Raw genomic sequence first — 23,766 nt, forward strand, 5'->3', positions numbered from 1 at the left:
CCGGCCACATCACTACTTCCTGGTCACGTGGGCAGCACTCACAACTACGATTCCCACAAGCATCCTGTGGTGTGAGGGTCGCGCTGCATTCTGGGATGTGTAGTGCTAGCCTGTGTGGCCGGGGACAGGTAGGTGGTGTGTGTGGCCCGTGCACAGCGTCATGGTGACCTCTCCGCACCGCTGGGCGCCAGGTCGCAGCATGTCCTTCACAGTGCGTCCATCCAGCGGTCCGGAGCAGTCCTGTCTGTGTGAGGAGGAGGGACAATGTTACTGCCTTCTGAGCTGTAGAATGAGTGTGTGCCCCTCCCCCAGCACATCACCAGGAGGCGCCAGAGACCATGAGGAGGCAGCATGGTGGGACCCACAGTTAGTGTCCTGTGTGCACAGGGGGGTCCTGCTAGCAGTGGCTGTGGGCAGATGAGGGGTACATATACTGCACCCATAGTACAGGAGCCAGCTGTCATCTATGTACAGGACTGTGCAAAAGTATTAGGCAGGTGGGAAAACTAAATCAAAATAATTGAGCTTTCATCAAAAATAGCCGTGATAATAGTTTATTCTTACAAAGCGAATGAAGGAAAGCAAAATCTTTACCCCAGCAATACTTGATGTGACCATCGTTCACCTCCAGACCAGCATCACTCCCAGCTACACTAACACTGGGCTCGGAGTCACCGCTTCTACCAAGCAGGCGATACTGATCATCTTCATACGTAGGCTGACACTGAAAGAGAAACAGATGTGTAGGAGGCTTAAACTGGGCTAGGAAAAGCCAAACAATGCTACCAGGGTGAGGAAGACAGTTTAATGTCACAGGTCGCACATCATGGCAAGAATGAGCACAGAGACAAGGTAGTTATACTGCATCGGCAAGGTCCCTCCCAGGAGACGTACCGGTCGGCCAAGAAACCTAGGGCAGCGGATGAAAGACATCATGCTAACTTCACTTTCACATAAAAATGATCCGTCTTACAGAAAAGATCATTGTTCTCTGCAGCACATGGTACCATGTAAACGGGATGTGTGCTGCCAAGAACAATGGCTGTCTACTACAGATGGCTCAGTGTGCGTTTGAGGCTGGATTGGCCGTCACTGGTTGTCTAACATTGTGCAGTGTAAGCTCTCCTTAGTGTAGAAGATGACATCCATCATCCTTTCATGTGGAATTGGAAGATGCCCAGCAGTGCCATCAGCTCAGAACTGCAGTAACCAGTTGGGGTTGGCTACATCCATCTACTGCTCTGAGAAGTCTGGCCAGGAGTGGTCTTCACTGAAGAAGTTCAACCAAAAAGCCAAAGCCTTCACATAGAGACAAGGCCAAGTGACTCAACTATGCACAAAAGATAGGAAATTGGAGTGCAGAAAAATGGCAGCAGGTGCTCAGAACTAAAGAGTCAAAATGTGAAATATATAGCTGTGACAGAAGGCAGTGTGTTCCTCCAAGGGGTGGAGAGTGGTGCAATAATGAGTGCAGGTAACCATGAAGCATTAAGGAGATTCCTTGTACGTTTGGGGCTGCATTTCAGCAATTTGGAGGTGGGAATTTTGTCAGGATTAACGGTGTCCTTAAGGGATCAGTCAGACGGCCGTAAAACATGGACGACGATAGCAGTGCATGGAGTGTCCGATGACTGTCCTGACAGAGCTCAACAGCTGTATAGAAATACATGAAGCTCGGGTCAGGAGAGCCTCTGGCCAGTCCGAGCATTGCGATGTGATCATTGTCCATGTTATATGGCCATATGACTGCACCCCAAAGGCACGTGCAGACGACCGTTTTGTCTCTGTCCAAGAAATACAGATTATATTAATGATCGCGCGTGATCCGTTTTTCCTAGATGTAGCGATACACCTTTTTTTTATCACATGTACATGCACACTTTACACTACTTTACAGTGATCCCTGTATTACCTGTACAGTCACACTATATACAGAGCTCCTGTGTATTATGTCACTGGTGATCACTGTATTATCAGTACATTGACAATATACACAGAGCTCCTGTGTATTATGTTGCCAGTGATCCCTGTATTACCTGTACACTGACACTATATACAGAGCTGTGTATAATGTCACTAGTGATCACTATTACCTGTACACTGACACTATATACAGAGCTCCTGTTTATGTCACTGGTGATCCCTGTATATTACCTGTACACTGACACTATATACAGAGCTCATGTGTATAATGTCACCAGTGATCACTATTACCTATACACTATATACAGAACTCTTGTGTATAATGTCACTGGTGATCACTGCATTACCTATACACTATATACAGAGCTCCTGTGTATAATGTTACTGGTGATCCTTGTATTACCTATATCCTGACACTATACAGAGCTCCTGTGTATTATGTTGCCGGTGATCCCTGTATTACCTGTACACTGACAGTATATACAGAGCTGCTGTGTATAACGTCACCGGTGATTACTATTACCTGTACACTATATACAGAGCTCCAGTGTATAATGTCACCAGTGATCCTTGTATTACCTGTACACTGACACTATATACAGAGCTCCTGTGTATAATGTCACTAGTGATCACTATTACCTGTACACTGACACTATATACAGAGCTCCTGTTTATAATGTCACTGGTGATCCCTGTATATTATATGTACACTGACACTATATACAGAGCTCATGTGTATAATGTCACCAGTGATCACTATTACCTATATACTATATACAGAACTCTTGTGTATAATGTCACTGGTGATCACTGCATTACCTATACACTATATACAGAGCTCCTGTGTATAATGTTACTGGTGATCCTTGTATTACCTATATCCTGACACTATACAGAGCTCCTGTGTATTATGTTGCCGGTGATCCCTGTAATACCTGTACACTGACAGTATATACAGAGCTCCTGTGTATAACGTCACCGGTGATTACTATTACCTGTACACTATATACAGAGCTCCAGTGTATAATGTCACCGGTGATCCTTGTATATTACCTGTACACTGACACTATACACAGAGCTGATGTGTATTATATCACCGGTGATCACTGTATTACCTATACACTATATACAGAGCTCCTGTGTATAATATCACTGGTGATCCCTGTATTACCTGTATCCGGACACTATATACGGAGCTCCTGTGAATAGTGTCACCGGTGATCACTGTATTACCTGTACACTATATACAGAGCTCCAGTGTATAATATCACTGGTGATCCTTGTATTACCTGTACGCTGACACTATATACAGAGCTCCTATGTATAATGTCACTAGTGATCACTATTACCTGTACACTGACACTATATACAGAGCTCCTGTGTATAACGTCACCGGTGATCACTGTATTACCCGTACACTATACAATATATACAGAGATCCTGTGTATAATGTGACCGGTGATCACTGTATCACCTGTACAGTAGAGAAAGTCAATCATCTGCACTCAAGTAGATGCAAAGTGAACAATTTAATTCTTGTGCAGGAAATTACACCACAATCAGAATAATGCGGGATTGGTGAATGAAAAATATGTTAAATAGCGAGTGGCATTTCGACCTTGTCCTGGTCTTTTTCAAACTTCACTAGACTTAACTGTTGGCTGGGAAATAGTGTTGCTGCTCCCAATATTGGGGACAAAGGGTGCTGAAAAAATGTGTTGAATCTTGTTAATTGGAGTATTACCACAGTGCTCCCAAGGCAGGGGGAGAGGTTGAGATGTGGGTCCCGGTGGCCTAATGAATCTGTCCAGCAATGTGGTGGAGCAGTGGTGGTGAAGCGGTGGTGGTGCCTGTACAGTGACACTATATACGGAGCTCCTGTGTATAATGTCACTGGTGATCATAGTATTACCTATACACTATATGCTATATACAGAGCTCCTGTGTATAATGGCACTGGTTATCATAGTATTACCTATACACTATATACAGAGCTCCTGTGTATAATGTCACTGGTGATCACTATATTACCTGTACACTGACACTATATACAGAGCTCCTGTATGTAATGTCATTGATGATTACCTGTACACTGACATTATTTACTGAGCTCCTATGTATAATGTCACTGGTGATCCCTGTATTACCTGAACACTGACCCTATACTGTACGCTATCACTCCTGTGTGTAATACTACTGGTGGTAATAAGTGTTGTCAGTATTATGGTTTTTATTCATGATCAGTATTGTATTCGGTCACTATGTGGTGGTAATATGTGGTCTGGTCGCTGTGTGACGGTATGTGGAATATGTAGTCCAATATGGTGTGGCGGTATTGCTCTTTTGTATGTGGTATTATTATAACTTATTTTAACCAAAGAAGCCCTTTAATGCAAACTACCGTAATTGTACATCTCAGTTATAGTGTACATACAGTACATGTGCAGGAGCCGCCTGTTCTTCACAGTCGATGTTCCACTAGATCAGGGATAATGGCTAACAGATATTTGTATATTATTATTATTATTTATATAGCACCATTGATTCCATGGTGCTGTACAGGAGAAGGGGTTACATGCAAATTACAGGTATCACTTACAGTAAGCAAACTAGCAATGACAGACTGATACAGAGGGGAGGGGAGAGGACCTTGCCCTTGTGGCCTTACATTCTACAGGATGGTGGGGAAGGAGACAATAGGTTGGGGGGTTGCAGCAGCTCCGGTGTTGATGAAGCGGTAGCTCCGGTAGTGGTGAGGAGGCAGTGGGGTCATTACAGGCTGTGGGTTTTCAGGTTCTGTCTGAAGGATCCTAATGTGGTTAATAGTCGGATGTGTTGGGGCTCAGAATTCCAGAGGATGGGGGACATTCTGGAGAAGTCTTGGAGGCGATTAGGTGAGGAGCGATTAAGGGTAGAGGAGAGAAGGAGGTCTTGGGAGGACTTGTGAGGGATGATATCGGGAGATTAGTTCAGAGATATATGGAGGAGACAGGGTATTGATGGCTTTGTAGATCAGTATTAGTCATTGGAACTGGATACGCTGAGGGAATTGGATGTAAATTTTGCGTAGGTAGGTGTAGAGAGAAAAAAAAAAAAAACGTTGCTCAAATAGCGGTGGGCAACAAGGCCCCGCACCCATGAGATCCTGATCTATTATACATTTATGGCATTACCTGTGTATAGCGGACATCCCATCAAGATGCGCAATTCTGTTTCAATATTCAGTCCCTTTAACCCCTTAATGACAGCCAATACGTCTTTTAACTGACCTGAGATACAGTGGGGCAAAAAAGTATTTAGTCAGTCAGCAATAGTGCAAGTTCCACCACTTAAAAAGATGAGAGGCGTCTGTAATTTACATCATAGGTAGACCTCAACTATGGGAGACAAACTGAGAAAAAAAAATCCAGAAAATCACATTGTCTGTTTTTTTATCATTTTATTTGCATATTATGGTGGAAAATAAGTATTTGGTCAGAAACAAAATTTCATCTCAATACTTTGTAATATATCCTTTGTTGGCAATGACAGAGGTCAAACGTTTTCTGTAAGTCTTCACAAGGTTGCCATACACTGTTGTTGGTATGTTGGCCCATTCCTCCATGCAGATCTCCTCTAGAGCAGTGATGTTTTTGGCTTTTTGCTTGGCAACTCGGACTTTCAACTCCCTCCAAAGGTTTTCTATAGGATTGAGATCTGGAGACTGGCTAGGCCACTCCAGGACCTTGAAATGCTTCTTACGAAGCCACTCCTTCGTTGCCCTGGCGGTGTGCTTTGGATCATTGTCATGTTGAAAGACCCAGCCACGTTTCATCTTCAATGCCCTTGCTGATGGAAGGAGGTTTGCACTCAAAATCTCACGATACATGGCCCCATTCATTCTTTCATGTACCCGGATCAGTCGTCCTGGCCCCTTTGCAGAGAAACAGCCCCAAAGCATGATGTTTCCACCACCATGCTTTGCAGTAGATATGGTGTTTGATGGATGCAACTCAGTATTCTTTTTCCTCCAAACACGACAAGTTGTGTTTCTACCAAACAGTTCCAGTTTGGTTTCATCAGCCCATAGGACATTCTCTCAAAACTCCTCTGGATCATCCAAATGCTCTCTAGCAAACTTCAGACGGGCCCGGACATGTACTGGCTTAAGCAGTGGGACACGTCTGGCACTGCAGGATCTGAGTCCATGGTGGCGTAGTGTGTTACTTATGGTAGGCCTTGTTACATTGGTCCCAGCTCTCTGTAGTTCATTCACTAGGTCCCCCCGCGTGGTTCTGGGATTTTTGCTCACCGTTCTTGTGATCATTCTGACCCCACGGGGTGGGATTTTGCGTGGAGCCCCAGATCGAGGGAGATTATCAGTGGTCTTGAATGTCTTCCATTTTCTAATTATTGCTCCCACTGTTGATTTCTTCACTCCAAGCTGGTTGGCTATTGCAGATTCAGTCTTCCCAGCCTGGTGCAGGGCTACAATTTTGTTTCTGGTGTCCTTTGACAGCTCTTTGGTCTTCACCATAGTGGAGTTTGGAGTCAGACTGTTTGAGGGTGTGCACAGGTGTCTTTTTATACTGATAACAAGTTTAAACAGGGGCCATTACTACAGGTAATGAGTGGAGGAAAGAGGAGACTCTTAAAGAAGAAGTTACAGGTCTGGGAGAGCCAGAAATCTTGATTGTTTGTTTCTGACCAAATACTTATTTTCCACCATAATATGCAAATAAAATGATAAAAAAAACAGACAATGTGATTTTCTGGATTTTTTTTTTCTCAGTTTGTCTCCCATAGTTGAGGTCTAACTATGATGTAAATTACAGACGCCTCTCATCTTTTTAAGTGGTGGAACTTGCACTATTGCTGACTGACTAAATACTTTTTTGCCCCACTGTATAAGAGAATAATAGCCTCCTCATACAGGTGACAATCCAGCAGCTGTCGGCTGTACACTATAGCTGACAACTTGCTGTATCAGCCATGATCAGTGTTTGCACCGTCCAAATCTGTTTAACCCCTTAGATGCTGCTGTCAGTAGTGACTACATCATTATAAATGGTTAACAGAGTGTGAGGGCTCCCTCTTTATCCCAATTGGTGCCCTCAGATCATGATTGTGTGGTCCTGATGTTTGCCATGTCAGTTCATGACAAAATAGCAGCCTTACAGTCTGACTGCTGTAGTAATCTGTTCAGAAGTTAGAGGCATTTAGGTGGTAAAAATAAACATTTTCATTTCTGTCATGCTACTCTGCATTAATTCCTGTAAAGCACCTGAATGGTTAACAAACTAACTGACTGCAGTTTTCAATATGTCAGGGGGTGCTGTTTTTAAAATGGTATCACTTTTGTGGGTTTTCTAATATATGAGACCCCTAAAGTCACTTCAAACATGGATAAGTCCTTAAAAAAGAAATTGTGTAAATTTCCTTGAAAATATGAAAAATTGTTGCTACATTTTTAAACCTCATAAAATGCTAACAAAACAAAATAACATTTTACAAATGATGCTGATATAAAGCCGACATGTGGGAAATGTTATTTATTAATGGTTTGCTGTGGCATGACCATCTGGATTAAAGAGATAATCATTCAAATTTAGAAAAGTGGACATTTTTTAACATTTTACTAAAATTTTTGATACTTTTTATAAATAAACACAAAACATATTGACCTAGATTTACCATTATCATAAAGTATAATGTGTCATGAAAAAACAGTCTCAAAATCACTGGGATTTGTTGAAGCGTTTCAGAGTTATTACCACATAAAGTGACACTGGTCAGATTTTAAAAATTTGGCTCCGTCACTAAGGGGTTAAAGGGAATGTCAGCAAGTTGTTGCTACTTTATCTGAGCACAGCATAATATAGGAAAAGAAACCCTAATTCCAGTAATGTATCACTTAGTTTACTGGGTGCAGTCATTGTGACACAGTCAGAATTTTTAAAGGTAACATATAGCAGAGCTCAGGAACTAACCCCGCCCACACCAGGCTCTGTATGTACAATGTCTATAGACAGTGAGCTGCTTATCACAGGAGGGGCATGGTCCTTCTAGCAGTCCTGTGAGCTGTAATCCGGGCAGCTCATTGTAAGTAAACTGCAAAACAGCACACTGCCAAAGTGACAGCTCCCTGAAATCTGTCTTTCAGCCTCTATCTCCTGTTGTCTTTAAATTACATAGCAAAAAGCTGCTGATAGATTGCTTTTAAACTTTGTAACTTCCATTTTGTCATGGATATATCTATAAGATCTGAGCATCCCTCCTATGTAGCACGGCCGATCAGGCTATGCCAGCTTCTAGCCTCTCATGGAGGCTATTGAAGCATGGCAAAAGTTTAAAAAAAAAAAAGTTAAATTTTTTTTTAAAAAAAAAATATGAAAAAAAAAAAAAGTTTAAATCACCCCCCCCCCCTTTCGCCCCATTCCATATAAAACCATTAAAAAAAAATCAAGTATACACATATTTGGTATTGCCGTGTTCAGAATCGCCCGATCTATCAATAAAAAAACAAGGATTAACCTGATTGCTAAATGGCATAGCGAGAAAAAAATTAGAAACTCCAGAATTATGTTTTTTTTGGTCGCCTTGACATTGCATTAAAATGCAATAACAGGCGATCAAAAGATCACATCTGCACCAAGATGGTATCACTAAAAACGTCAGCTCAGCATGCAAAAAATAAGCCATCACCCAACCCCAGATCACGAAAAATGGAGACGCTACGGGTATTGGAATGTTGCGCAATATTTTAGCAAAGTTTGGAGATTTTTTTACCACTTAGATAAAAAATAACCTACACGTCTTTGGTGTCTATGAACTCATAATGACTTGGAGAATCATAATGGCAGATCAGTTTTAGGCGCATTTAGTGAACCTAGCAAAAAAGCCAAACAAAAAATGTAAACTAAGCTCTGAAGGGGAGTCTCATGCAGATCAATCTTCCACCCATAGATCTAAATAGCTCATTTGCAGATTAAGAAAAACGTGGGTTTTTTTTTGGAATAAGACGATGGATCGTAGCTATCAAGGTATCATGTTATTCAACTTCATATGACCCACATGCCCATATAGATGGCTTACTAGGTTTGACCTGACTGATAAATTCTCAAGGGGTAGCAGAATGGCTAAGTGGCCCAAAGTCAAGTGACAGATCCCATTTAAGTTTTGGTTGTTATTCAGGAAGAACAGAAGCAAGACTTCAGCTGTCAGTTCAAAATGAAGAGGATTGTCCGAGAAGACAATATGTCCGCAGGTGGGCCGTGTGTATTATTGCAGCTCAGCCCTATTCATTTCAATAAAGCTATACGGCAATCCCAGGCACAATCTATGGACTCGTGGTACTTTCTGGAAGAAATAAGCCACCTCTGTCTAATCCTGGACACACTCTCTATAATGCAGGTGTAGATTCTGCTTAGTGTTGGGTAGAGGAGAGGTAACGCAGAAAGTTCTCTTTGTTGTAATGGTATCTGGTGAGGTGGGTGACTTCCATGTTCTTGTACTCCAGCAGGTTACATCTCCATGGCACAGCTCATCATTCGATCCTGGTGGATCAGACCTTCATGTCAACCGCTTTCGGTCCAGTTGTGTAAATCTGATGTGCCTTGCAGAACCTCCTTTGTTGGCTGTGGGAGAATTACTCACCCATCACGTACAGATGTTTCCCAGTTATTGTCCTCTACAAATAAGAAGTGGATAGAAACCTCGAGTTTATTCCGTACAGCTTCACCGCTCAGCACAAAGACTGATGACTCCACCAAGTTTACACTAATCTACAAGTTTCCAGGCATCCGATACTGTAGGGTGGTCTCCAGGATGAAACTTTTGCAGACCACCTTGACCATATTGGTTCTTCCTCCCGTTTATTATTTCTATTTACAAGGACAACTCTCCCAGTTTGCTGCAGTTTATTGCACTGGAGCCACTCTTTGTGCAGGCGTCATGCTGTATGGTATGAGCTATTACCTGCGTAGAATTATTGGGATGCTATACGTGGACGAAGACCTAAAAACTGTGAAGGTTTCCTATATGACTTTTTGGGGAAACAGAAGAAATATTTTGGTTCCAATTAATGATGTAAAACAACTTTCAGAAACCGGAGATACTAAGGGGGAGATTCTCCGTCAGTTTGCAAGATACAGTGATCCCCATATTCTGTACTTCACTACTCGGTATGGATTGGTCTTGGATAGAGAGAAGTTTGCTGCGGTTTTTGGAGAATAAAACATTACATTGCCTTGTCGATTGACTCCTTTTTCAGACTTTGTCCTACATTTGGTAACATTAATAAGCTCAGAGTCATCTGGTTATTTCATATGTACACCTCCATTTACTCTAAAATGAAGTGCTCCCCATGTGTTACCCGTACTTGGGCACACAACGTTCCTTTGGGTCAGACCAGCTTCGGAGACACAGCAGCAGCCATAGTCCTTACTTTCCAGAACCCTGCTTTGACTGAATTAGGGTTAAAGGTTTATTCCCACAATGTCAATCACATCTCAGGGAACTAAAATAAGTTGTCAAATACAATCAATTTCCAAAACTCCGCTCTACTCTGGATATCACCCCTGAAAATACAGATGGCAGAGGCTTTTTCCTTCATGGCTGCCTATGGATATCTACTATATTTATTTTATAACTCCGGCTACTGTGCGCCAGCTCCCGTCCTCTCTTCCTGCACTGCTAGCTTTGTGATTGATAGACACTAGTGATGATGAACCAACATACAGGGATAAGGTGTTATCCGAGCATCCTCAGCGTACTCGAATAATATGCATGTCTCTCGGATGTTTGTTAGGCAATCCCTGCATGTGTTACGGCTGTTGAACACCCGCGAGACATGCAGGTGGCGGGACTCACCAATCAGAACTCCGCTTTAATTTTTAACCAGCAATAGTAAAATGAAAGCTATGTTTTGATTGGTTGCTATGTGCAATAAAGACAGGGTTTTGGAGGCTGGAGAGGACACATGGGGGAATATTTCTGAAACACGTCCAGAATTGGAGGATTAGAAACCTTTATACAGGGTGGAGAGATGAGAATGAGATATAATATTAGAAACAAAGCCCAGCACCATGTGTCCTCCTGTCAGCTCTGCCCCAGGGACCACTAGTTGATCACAGAATAGTTAGTAAAGTAGCTAATATTATCCAAGTATGGAGCCTGGAGAAGAAGCAAGGTTTTGTGGGAAATGTAGTTTACACTGGTGAAGGCATGGTGGAGTTACCTTAGAGGGGTTATTTGACTTCACAGAGTTTAAAAAAATATATATTCTGAGATAATCCCTTTATTGTTGTAAGAAGAGCGCTTGCATTGAATATGAAATGAAATGGGTTAGGCCTGAAGAAGAAAACCAAGAGATCGGCGGTACCTAAGGGCGCTTTCACATTGTGTTTGTACCCGTTCAGTGGTCCCGCCAGGGGTTGAGTCTGTAACCCCCTCAAGACTGGTTTCAGTCATCTATGTCAATGGGGCCATGGCTATAATGGTACAAACAGTCAACGTGCACTCTGACTTGCATCACTTTGGGTTAAAAAGTCGCGTTTTGCAGGAGATTTGGACACAAGCCTTAATGGGACCACTGCACGTGGGCAAGAATGCAATGTGAAAGGGGCCTAAGGCTGACCAATGGGGCCCAACTATAACTTTTTTTCCCTTTTTGATTTTCAGTGGTGTTTTTTTTTTTTTTTTATGAAAAATAAGAAATTGTGCTGGGGTCAGGAGGATAATCCCATCAGGATCATTGGGTTCTTTTGAAGATTGTTAGGTCTATTTGGGTTATGGACCGATCATGGAATATATTGGTATTACACAACAAAGCAACAATTCTATATAGGGTACATCCTGTTCTAACACTGCTACACAAGAAGCTGGGCAAACCGAAGGCCAGATGTGTGTAGTCCTACTGTCCTCATATCCTTACAAGAGGCAAGCAACCTTAGAAGCTGGCTGCTGTGTGTCAGCATCTGCCATAATGGGGGACATTCTACCAAAGAATCCTGCCCGGTCCACTTCTGTAAGTCTATAGCCACAGTGAGTACGGGGTGTGTGAAAGGACTCATGGAGTTTTTCGATATTGCACAGGCTGACATTAACATACTTGCAGCTTCTGCCACTGTAGCCGGTCCCAACCACTTCATGTTCTGGTCAATGGCTAGGAGAGGAGTAGACCCTTGAGCCATCCTTCCTTAGAGCTGTGATTGTAGACAATAAATTTGCTTTTAGATCTCGTTCAGACGCTAAGCTTTTCCACAATATGCAGTCTTCACCGCCTGTGAAATAAATGCCATACCCCATCCTTCCCTATGCCCTAGTACAGGGGTCAGGAACCTTTTTGGCTAAGAGAGCCGTAAACGCCACATATTTTGAAATATAATTCCGTGAGAGCCGTACGTGCTTGCAGACGGCGCGGCTATGCAGGGAGTTATGGGAAATGTAGTCCATGCTCCCTGCCGCTCACCACTGCCGCCAATGCTTATCAGGCCATCAAAGAACTACCAATATCAGCGTGCACCGCGGCCTGATGGAGCGCGGTGCATGCATCCTTCCCAGGGGCGTAGCTAGAGCTTTTGCCGCCCGGGGCTGTTCCCGAGTTTGGCGCCCCCCCCCCCCAGAACGTATGCGATTTTCACACTTAGTCATGTACCGACGAGCTCCTCTCCCTTAAGCTCCCAATGTTCAGTGAAAAACTGAGAAGCAGAAGAGAAGCTCGTTGTCACAGGACCATGAGTATGAAAATCGCATATGAGTGAAGTTTCCATGTGTCGACGACTGGAACCTGCGGAGCTGAATCCTGACATCGCAGCTTCTGAATTCTCACAACGCATGCACTGCACACTTTTAGGATTCTCCCTTGCCGGTGGACAGTCATGTCAGCACAAGCATGTGATTTGTATACTTCTGACCACATTCCGACTAGACGTGCCCGGCCTCACTCAGTTCATTTTCATAGAGTGAGGCCACACATGTCTAGTCAGCACGTGACCGCATGTATGTAAATCGCCAGCACCAGAGAATCCTGACAGTGTGCAGGGCGCACTGTGAGAAGTCAGAAGTCTGCAGTCACAAAGAATGACTGCAGACTCATCACAAACCTGGACATCCCCTTTAATGCTCCTAACATAAATAAAAACATGAGAGTTAGTATCACAAATAACATTTACATCCAGGTACCTGATAGATGACGTCTCCTCTGGAGCCGTTCTCCCCATGTTGAGTTTTCTCATCCACAGCTGTCTCTGCAGACTTCCATCTTCTCCGCTCTTTTGCAGAAAATCTCCACATGACGCCCTTAAAGATACAAGTGTCATTATAATGCTCCTGAATAAAAAATTTCCCCTCACTATATTGTCTGCATAAAATATGACCCCCACACTGTCTGTCTTATGGTACATGCTCTTCACACTGACCTCCCCTTTCTATACCGGACCCCTCTTCACACTGACCTCTCCTTTCTATACCGGACCCCTCTTCACACTGACCTCTCACACTGTGTCCCCCCTATAGGGCCCAGTATTTATACTGTACTCTCTCATCACACTCCCCCTCCTTTGTATACTGTCCCCTCCTGGCTGTGCCCTTACACTGTCCCCCATGCTACGCATGCACACATCCCAACACCCTCACTCCCCGTACTCTGTCCACATACGTTTTTCGCATCGCTAGTCATACTGTGTCCGCATACATTCCCCCGTTTGACCCCAAGCTGTCTGCACCCATCCCCCATACTGTTTCCTCATATATGCCCCCCCATCTCCCCCTTTGCTCTTCATATTGTGTCCTCAGATCTCCCCCACACATTAAATCCCCCCATCCCCATGACAAATCTCCCCCCACACACAATAAATACCCCATCTCCACTCACATTAAATTTCCCCCCACAATAAATCCCCCCATCTCCACTCATATTAAATATCCCCAATCCAATAATATATCCCACTATCCCCACTCACATGAAATCCCCCCCACAATATATGCCCCCATCCCCACTCACAGTAAATCCCCCCACAATATTATATGCCCCCCATCCCCACTCACAGTAAATCCCCCCCTGCACCTTCGGTGTCTTCAGCTCCACTGGAGCACTTTCCACCGCTCTGTGTCTCCTGGTCGATCTGCAGCTCCTGCTCTGCCGCGCAGGTGAGTGACGTCAGCAGCGTGATCACATGACCTGATCACGCTGCTGGCGTCGCTCTGACCCGGCAGTCAGAGCTTCAATTGTACTCGCATCACAGATACGAGTACAATTGAACACTGGGAGCCGGCGCGCCGCAGCTTCTCTGTGCCGGCTGTCAGCTTGACAGTCGGCACAGAGAACAGCTGACTCCCAGTGCGGGGGGTGACAGAATGCAGCCGCCGGGGGAGACACTGCGGACCGCCGCTTTAGGCGGCCCGACTGCGCCCCCCTGCCGGCTGCGCCCCCCTAGATACGCCACTGACTCACCGCCGCATTGTGCCGCCCCCCGCATTGTGCCGCCCGGGGCGGACCGCCCCCCCCGCACCCCCCTTCCTACGCCACTGATCCTTCCCATAGACAGGTAGGAGCCCTGTCTGCGAGCCAGATACGGCCATCAAAAGAGCCATATCTGGCTCGCGAGCCATAGGTTCCCGACCCCTGCCCTAGTAGAAGCAAAGTGATGAGCGAATAGCATTGTTGCTTGGGTCTCCCCTAGTATTTGTTAGTGCTTGGAGATTTAGTTTTCCTCACCTCAGCTGCATGACTTACGGCTGCTAGACAGGCTGAATACATGTGAGGAATGCTTGTTAGTGAATCCCCACATGTATTCAGGCTGTCCAGCAGCCATAAATCATGCAGCTGAGGCAAGGAAAACGAAAGCGTGCTCGGGGAAACCTGAGCAATAATGCTATTCGCTCATCACTACTGCACACCCAACACAGCCTCTGTGGATCACCAGAGCCCATGTAGTACTGATGGTCATAAATCTACGAGGACACAAGCATTTGGTGAGGATGACCTGCTTACTGTGCAAGGTGCCTGCCTCTTAACATTTTTCTCCTCTCTTCTGCCATGGGTGCCAGTCTTAAATGTTATGCTTTCGACCAAATAGAGAATGGCACCAACTAGAAATGGCAAATTCAGTAGAAAAAAAAAAAAAGCGTCCAATGCAGGTGAAAAAACATCACGGTTCCATTTATTCTGCCATAAAATGTGATGCACCGACCATCCATAGGTGTTTTTAATGCTTGAACAAGACCTTTGGCTGGTCGAAACATCACATCGTTGGCAGAATAAATGGAACCGTGATGTTTTTTTCACCTGAATTGAATGCTGTTTCTTTTTCCTATTGAATTTTTTTCCAGGCGTATTCCTTGAAACTTTTTTGATGGTGCGTCTTTTTTGTGCCCATGTGCTTTGTAATTGTCCGATAATGGATTGCTGTGCGCCACCTTCATTTTTAGAAATGACACATTAACTTGATCAATCTCCCATCTTTACAAGTTTCAGCTTAGAAGATTAGAGACCATTCATTAACCAAGTCAGCTCTGTCACGTGTCAAGATCAAGATTCAGGGACTGAGAAGGAGACTGGCTTAGCTAATAACCTGAGCCTAAAATCCTGCCCCCTTCATCACATGACTGGCTGTGATAACTCAGGAACAGGATCCTGCCTGTGTCATGTAGGATTAGCACCGAACTTCCAGAATCAAGTTGGCATGGACTAAAATCGGGCAATTTATGCAGTTTTGATCATCTAAGTAAATTTGAAAGTTATCTTTTATATTTGTCAAACAAAATCGTTATTTTATCAAAAAAATCTCTTTAATACTTACTCTGGTACTGATGTGTCCTGCTCAGCCCCCATCTATATTAAGATGACAATTTATGTACATGGACCCATCTACACTGAGGTCAGATGACACAAGGTGAGATTTTAATACTACCAGGGCTGTGGAGTCGGAGTCAGAGGTTTGGCTTACCGACTTCACAGCCCTCTCAGGGCTGTGGAGTTGGAATCGTAGTTGGAGCCCATTTTGGTGGAGTCGGTGTCATGGAAATTGAGGAGTCAGAGGTTTGGCTTACCGACTCCACAGCCCTGACTGCTACAGATAGGACCGTCCCTATTGGGTACACCTTGTCGCGGTGGGAAGATTTATGCTTTTGTGATCAAAATAGTGTTACCTAAGTTCCCTAATTTATTTACATGTACTATTACCTTACTACTGGGTATATGATCATTTTGATTTTGTTTTTCTCTCCAGTTTTGTCTGTTAAATGGCCACAGTGTGAACAGGCTCCAACACGTTGCACCTTTACCAACATGTTCCGGCTCATTTGCTTGGTTTTACTCCGGCGCCAGACAAATAAACTGCCAAACAGGATAATAAACTTACAAATACATTTTATTTCTTACCGATTAACACACAAAGCGGTTAAATTCACAGATTTCTGGACATGAACACAGAGGTGCAGTTCGTCTTGACATGTTTGGCACTATTCATACACTGTAAACGGCTCGCTTGCTTTTAGAAAGCACCTAGTGTAATCAGTCAAGTCAGTTTGGTTAAAATTTCCTTCATATTTGGAGTACAGAATAATGCGGGCTCCTATGTGTAAAAATGTTATATACATTAAAGTTATCCCCCCTCCCAAAAAAAAAAAAAAGCCTAGAAATGACTAGTGTGGAGGGTCCACATTCATTACAAGCTTTGAACATGCTACATACACGTTAGTCATGGTCAGTAGAAGACTGGCAATCACTGGTATCCTTACACTATTAGTAGATCAAAAAAGGGGATTGTTTTAGGAAAAGTCCATTTTGGATAAGTGTAGATCTGAATGGAAAGTGGCGGAGCGGTGGCCATTACCACGAGACGTGGCATGCACTAATGAGTAATAAAATGTCAAATGCAGCCATCTCATCCATTCTGATTTACTTCTATGGGCTGGTTAGGACGAGCTGCATACAATGTCTTGAGACGTATGGCTTACAATGCAGATTTTGCAAAGACAAAACAAAATTGAGATTATTTGTGGCTTTTCTTGAAATGGCGATTTTAAGACACAAAAACATCCATTATCTCAGTAACCTGAATATTATGCAGATGGATTGAATGTGAGACATTACATAACAGAATGGGACAAATTGTTGCTCAAACCCCATCATGGCTGGGCGATTTTCAGATTTTTTGTTTTCGTTTTTCCTCCCCTTACTCCAAAAGCCATAACTTTTTTAATTTTCTGTCCACATAGTGGCAAGAGGGCTTTTTTTTTTTTGGGCGGGACAAGTTGTACTTTTGATTAACACAATTTTATCATTTGATGCACTGGAAATTCCAAAAAAGTGCGATCCCTCGATTTATTTAATTTTTCATGTTTACTATACGGTAAGACTGACCTGACAATATGCTTCTCCAGGTCGGTACGAGTACACAGATACCAAACAGGTGTAGTTTTGTTTGTTTTTTTAAAGTGGTGAAAGAAAATTTGTAAAAATAAAATGTTGCTTTTGTTGCCATTTTCAGAGACCCATAACATTTTCAATTTTCGCTGTAAGGGGCTGTGTGAGGCCTTATCTTTTGCACCCGAAGGTGATGTTTTTTTACGGATATAATTTTGGGGTAGTTACAAGGTTTTGATCGCCTTTTATTGCAGGGTTTGGTGGCCCAAAAAATGTAATTCTGGCGTTTGTACATCATTTGATCAGATTATTTTACTTTATATTTTGACTTTACTCAATGCATTAATTCAAATTGTGTATATTTTATTTTTAATGGGGTGACTTAAATGTTTTTAAAAATATGGAAAAATTTCTCATTGTTTACTGTATTTGTTAGTCCCCTTAGGGCAGTGATTTTCAACTAGTGTGCCGCGACACATGGTCGGGTGTGCCACGGGGAAAGTTCCCTAAACTATGGTGCCCCCTCCTTTCTGCCCCGATCTCCTGTCCGCTCCCCTCCTCCCTCCTGTCCGCTCCCCCGGTCCTCCGATTCCCCCCCCCCCTCCCGTGTTCCGATCCCACCCCCCCATACTTACCTAGCTCCGATGTCCCTCCCGGTGTCCGGCCGTCTTCTCCATGGGCGCCGCCATCTTGGAAAATGGCGGGCGCATACGCAGTGCGCCCGCCGAATCTGCCGGCCGGCAGATTCGTTCCTATACATTTTGGTCGCTGTGATAAGTTCTATCACAGCGATCAAAATAAAAAAAAATAGTAAATAAACCCCCCCCTTTATCACCCCCATAGGTAGGGACAATAATAAAATACAGAAAATATAATTATTTTTGTTTTTCCATTAGGGGTAGGGTTAGGGTTGCACTTAGGGCTGCACTTAGGGCTAGGGTTGCACTTAGGGCTAGGGTTGCACTTAGGGCTAGGGTTAGAATTAGGGTTAGAATTAGGGTTGCAATTAGGGTTAGGGTTGGAATTAGGGTTAGAATTAGGCTATGTGCACACGGTGCGGATTTGGCTGCGGATCCGCAGCGGATTGGTCGCTGCGGATTCGTATCAGTTTTCCATCACGTTTACAGTACCACGTAAATTATGGAAAACCAAATCCGCTGTGAACATGGTGCGGAAAATACAGCGCGGAAACGCTGTATATTCACACTGAGTGAGTATAAATACATTTAGAATCTATATTATTAACTATATGTAGAGTATGTACTGTTTTAGTGTCATTTTGTGCCATTTTGGTTGGTGGTGTGCCCCGGGATTTTTTAAGTATAAAAAGTGTGCCGCGGCTCAAAAAAGGTTGAAAATCACTGCCTTAGGGGACTTGAAGCTGCAATCATCCGATCGCTATGTATAGTGAAAAATCAAGATCTGTGAAAGCCAGCTAAACGCTGGCTTTCACAGGAGACTCGTCATGACAGGTACAGGGTTCTTCAGCAGATTCCCTGGTGTCATGGCAACCCATCAGCGCCCCGCGATCACGTCTCGGCATGCATATGGGTGCATGATGTGACACGCACCCCTGCCGGCTCGTGCTAGATACTGCCGTTATTTTACAGCGGCATTTAACATATTAACAGCCACGGGTGGAGCAGAGCTGTTAGAGGCAGATGATGGCTGAATAAATTAACCATCATCTGCTGGGAAAGATGCAGGCTTGGATTGAGAGTCCACATCAAAGTCAGGGAGCCGGCGTATGACATACTGTTACATCATATGTCTAACGGTTTCTGTGAAAACAAGTTAATCGTCATCCACAGAATAGGTGATACTTCTTGATCGGCAGGGGTCCGAGCCCTGGGACCTGCACAGAAGGACAAAACCAGGAACTTTTATTCCTTTTAGAATGGAGTGGCAATGTGCAAGCCCAACTGCAGCTCTATTCACTCCCTATGGGGTTGCCAGAAAAAGCAACCCCTAGGGAATGAATGGGGCTGTGGTCGACTATGTGCACTGGGCCTCCATTCTAATGGGAATATTGGTATCCCGTTCTGACGACTGGGGCACGTCCCACTGATCAATACATTATCACCTAGCCCAAGGATAGCGGATAACTTGAACCCATAGAGCCTCATTAAATGGGGTCCTATAGTGAAAACATGTAAATACCAATGAGGAAATCCAATTAGAGGTTTGCACTTGATACATGTTTGGCAGCAATTGGGTCCCTGACATTAGATTTGGGGAGTCCGTGGCTACAGAAGTTGTCCCGATTGATGCATTCTCTCATAGTGATAAGGCGTCCACCACACCACTAAGTAGACAACCAGCTCGGAGACTGTAATGGAGGACCAGTAGGGATAGTCAGGGCAAGTGGGCAGCAAATGTTAACTGGTCCATGCACGTCCGACGCACAGTATTCCAGAGACCGGGGCAGGGGAATTAGCAGCTTTTTGGCTCAGTGAACAGGTTGGCTACATAAATGGACACTGGATGGAGATCATATCTATAGTGCCAGTCAGTTTACACTACAAGCCTTCTCCACAGCATGTAAGTGAGATTTCATCAGATCTCCTCCACAATACTGGTCCTGTATTAGCAGCAGATTTACCCTCCTGTAGACAGGAAGGTAAGACTCATATATGCATCTAGGGAACATGCCCTTACAATCCAGAACACAGGAAAACCAGAGTCATAGCACAATGGCCGCCTCTATTATATAGAAGTGATGGATAGTTCGGCTTAAAAGGGAACCCACTCGGTCCCGACTTTGCCTTCTTGTACAGATGCACATTTCTGGTTGAAGAATCAAGCTTTGATCTGATGTGTCAGAAGCAAGACTAGTCCAGTGGGCGTCTTCACCTGAACTAGTCCTGCCTAAGATTTTGTACCACACCTCTCCTGGGCATGACTGACAGCCAGCATACTATACTAGTTATGGTAGCACCATAATGCAGGCTGTCAGTCATACCCTGGGGGGACATCATTAGAAGATCTAAGATAGGCCTAGTCCGGGGGACACTGCAGGTTACAATTCTTGATAGATTCTTCAAACTCTGTAGATTTAGTAAGCTCAGAAAATAAATCAGCACCTATACTGCTATAGTAGTGATTGGGGACACTCCGGCATCTGACAGATTGGTTTTAATGGCCGTTGACATTGAAGACAAAAGACAATTTTTGACGTTTCTTACGATGTAAAACACTGAATCACCTGTCAATTCACCAAACTGAATGAATACACTATCTAGATGTATCTGTATACATGGCTCAGTGTGATCTTTGTACAAAAAAGTGCTCATTAGAAGAAGTATACTGTATCACCTCTAGAAATATTTCTGATATTATACCTAAAAGCTACGAAATATCTATGTACAATATCACATGCAGGAAGAGCCGTTATGTTCATAGCGGACCTCGGTTATCCTAAACATCAGGCTGTATGGCGGTGTTAAGTTAGTAGACATTTATATTATCTTCCAGCTATTGAAATGAAAGACTTATAGGGAATTCCTCCCGTTGTGGCGACATTACATGGGATAGGGCAGGCCCAAGAATTCCTTATTTAATTAGTAATACAAGACGACACGAACACCGATCGGATATTATTTAAAGTATTAGTATTCATTTCACAGTCTGAGTGTTCCATAATTAACAATATTAATACTTCATATTCCATAACATCCCTGAACACAGCAAGGTGTACACTTACAAAAAAAAAAAAAAGTTAAATTTTCTTATGAAAATATATATTGTGGCACATTAAAACTGATTTTTATGGAGACACGGTTTTGGCTTGAGAGCAAAAAAATAATCCCCATCCATTGTTGTGCGACCTGAACTTGTGCGTACATGGTAGTAGAGATTAATAGACAGAACTTATTCCGTGACCTCTTCCATCTTTTGGACTAAGGCAATAAAGCGGAATAGAAATCTACTTGAAATCTGCCAGGATGTCATTGAAGATGTTTAGGAACAAGTGTGCATGGTGCTCCTTGAAAACCAGGGTTGGTCTGAACCGAATGGACCGATCTCCACAACCTCCAAGCACAACACCTAAAAAGATAAAATAGGTCAGTATGTTATCTATCGGTTGTACATAAGGTACACACATAACCACGGACAGAGAGACAACCAAGGACAGCACTCTGCCATCTCCTGCAGTCACGCATCACCTCCTGCCGTCCCGCGCCACCTCCTACAGCCACCCGCCACCTCCTACAGCCACCCGCCACCTCCTACAGTCACCCGCCACCGACTTTGTAGTAGAGCTGTGGTCACACACATGCAGTACAGCTCAATTCAAGGCTACCAGGAACCAGAGTTTATGATCCCTCGTTCTAGTGATCAGGAGAGTCCCAGCAATAACTTAATTCCCTGTTCGTGGCCCCAACCCCTTTAAAGAGAACCTGTGACCCTACCTGTTGAAATGGCAGCTGTTGTCCTGAATCTGGTGTTGGTTTTTATTTTTTCATCTCATCACTCCTGAGATATGGCTGCCTATTTCTTGTACGTAAATCTAATCTTTTTTGTCCCAACTGGGTGTGGTGATCAAGACGATGCCCATAAAGAGGAGTTGATGCCTACACCCACTTGGCTAAAATACTAAGATTTTTGTATAGGGAAGTGAGGGTTATATCTTGGGACAGGAAAAGTGTATGAGCACAATAAAAACAATGCCACATTCAGGAGATTAACAACATTTATACAAGGTAACAAAATACTTATTTATGGCACGTGATTGGTCCTCTTTAAAGGAAATTTATCACCTCCATAAACCTGCAGCTCTGGGGGTAATCCGCAGGTAAATGGCATTTAAATCGTGCCTGGCTGGCTTACTGGAGAAAATTAAGTTATATTCTGACAAAGGGTCTAAGGGGTGAAGTTTTCTCCTTGTGGAGAGCACCAAGTTGACGTAAGGAGACTTATAGGCCATGCAATGCTCCCCTAGGAATTTAAATATGCAAATAGCCTCTTCAGAGAGGAAGAAAACGGACTATAGGAGGCAGCAATCCTAAAAGATCAATATGATTTTTTACTAGATAAACAGAGCGCGATATGCTCCATCAGAAGGGGTCATCTGGCATCCTGGCCAAGTGCTGGACACATTTCCGCTTCCTACAATCCATGATGCCGCCACAGAGTCTGCGCACCTGACTTGGGGACAAGCTGGTATGTATTCAGCGAAAAGTCAAATACCAGGCTGCGTTACCTTTGTTTCTTGCTTGGGCTATCAACTTGGATCGAGTCTCATCATTTGGAGCATCAAACGAACAGAATGTCCCTCTGCCCCTGGCTCTGCTCACAAGATGCGGATAGCGGGACTGTAAGACACCGACATGTCACATGGTTCACCCCAAAATATAATGGATCACAGTTCTGTACATCAAATTAAATTCATAGTAGATAAAAAGGGGAAGACTACATCTTAGGTGACTATTTGCACAAAATGAACAAAGCATGAAAGCGATATATGGGCAATATAAGAGAAGGATCATCACCATGTGGACACATCGCTCAGGTAGGTGGTTTCATACAGATGTAGTAGAAAAGGAGTTCCAGCTCCGGAATTAAAATGAAAAAATGAAAATTTTTATTGGAACATATCAGGATTAAAAAGCTACTTGCTGAAGCTCAACAAAATCATTGGGAACGAACAGCCATGACCCACTGAACGCGTTTCGAACACCTTACGTGTTCTTAATCCTCAGTGCAGTGGTGAAGAAAACACATTGCCCATAAAACCCTTACTAACAGGTGAGTGCAAGTACACATAATTACATAGTCGTGATTAACGATATTGGTTTGAAATATTTGGACATTAACTTTTTGATCAAGAAAATTCTCTTTGATCATTTGGAAAGAACGCCGTATTTTTAATGCTATACAGCTTTTATCTTGCACAACTTCTGATCTATTCACAAATTCAGGTGGTTGGAGCAATTCTAACTCATTGGAGTCTCTAATTGATCCCTCGAGAAGGGAAACGTGCAGCACAGGTCTTTCATTTAGTGAATAAAAATATGGACACTTCTCCGGATATACGAAATGTCATGCTCACAATAGAAAAGTTATCTTTAAATGAAACTCGCATCTCGTGGGACCAAACCACCCTGGAAAATTATTTAGAACAGGATATTATTCCTAGAGGTTTACGGATTTAAAAAATTCCTACCACAGTATATAGTGATGATTTTGTAAAGGATTGGAATTTGATATTATCTACCTGTTCCAAGCAATTGATGCAACTTATAGTGAAGCATGAGAATGAGGAGTTATCCACTATTAAAATCAACTTGGATAAAGACCTTTTATCACTAAAGTCTGCAGTGACAAATCAGCAATTCGAAGATTTCCAAAAAGACCTTAAATCCAAACTACACGCCCTAGAAGAATCAGTTATTTCAGTGAAAAAATGCAAATTCAATAGGGATGTGTTTGATTATACCAACAGTAAGTTCTGGACTGGACCAAGGGAACCCAGTAGATGTAGTGTATATGGA

At 43.4% G+C, this 23,766-nt stretch overlaps 2 protein-coding genes across 9 annotated transcripts in view; one reads left to right on the plus strand and one right to left on the minus strand.

The window, feature by feature from the left end:
• TMEM186 (transmembrane protein 186) lies at positions 1 to 10,155 on the plus strand. Of its 6 annotated transcripts, none has more exons than XM_077275243.1 (2): positions 1 to 128; positions 9,422 to 10,155. In XM_077275243.1, exon 2 carries the CDS (start codon positions 9,436 to 9,438, stop codon positions 10,135 to 10,137), a length of 702 nt encoding a protein of 233 aa, XP_077131358.1. In that variant the 5' UTR covers positions 1 to 128; positions 9,422 to 9,435; the 3' UTR covers positions 10,138 to 10,155. The 6 variants fall into 6 exon arrangements, with proteins under 6 accessions (XP_077131358.1, XP_077131359.1, XP_077131355.1 ...); XM_077275244.1 differs by having other exon boundaries at positions 13 to 128; positions 9,425 to 10,155; XM_077275240.1 differs by lacking the exon at positions 1 to 128 and adding an exon at positions 691 to 1,376.
• Positions 10,156 to 20,863: 10,708 nt separating this feature from the next.
• ABAT (4-aminobutyrate aminotransferase) overlaps positions 20,864 to 23,766 on the minus strand; it is a 122,081-nt gene continuing 119,178 nt past the window's right edge. For all 3 annotated transcript variants that reach the window (XM_077275246.1, XM_077275248.1, XM_077275247.1), the window contains exons 15-16: positions 22,476 to 22,587; positions 20,864 to 21,319 (exon numbers count right to left, since the gene is read on the minus strand). In XM_077275246.1, the coding sequence (XP_077131361.1) occupies positions 21,198 to 21,319; positions 22,476 to 22,587 (234 nt within the window). In that variant the 3' untranslated portion in view covers positions 20,864 to 21,197. The remainder of the gene's footprint in view (positions 21,320 to 22,475; positions 22,588 to 23,766) is intronic.

The sequence above is a fragment of the Ranitomeya variabilis genome, chromosome 7, assembly GCF_051348905.1.
Source record: "Ranitomeya variabilis isolate aRanVar5 chromosome 7, aRanVar5.hap1, whole genome shotgun sequence".
In the NCBI taxonomy this organism is placed as follows: Eukaryota; Metazoa; Chordata; class Amphibia; order Anura; family Dendrobatidae; genus Ranitomeya; species Ranitomeya variabilis.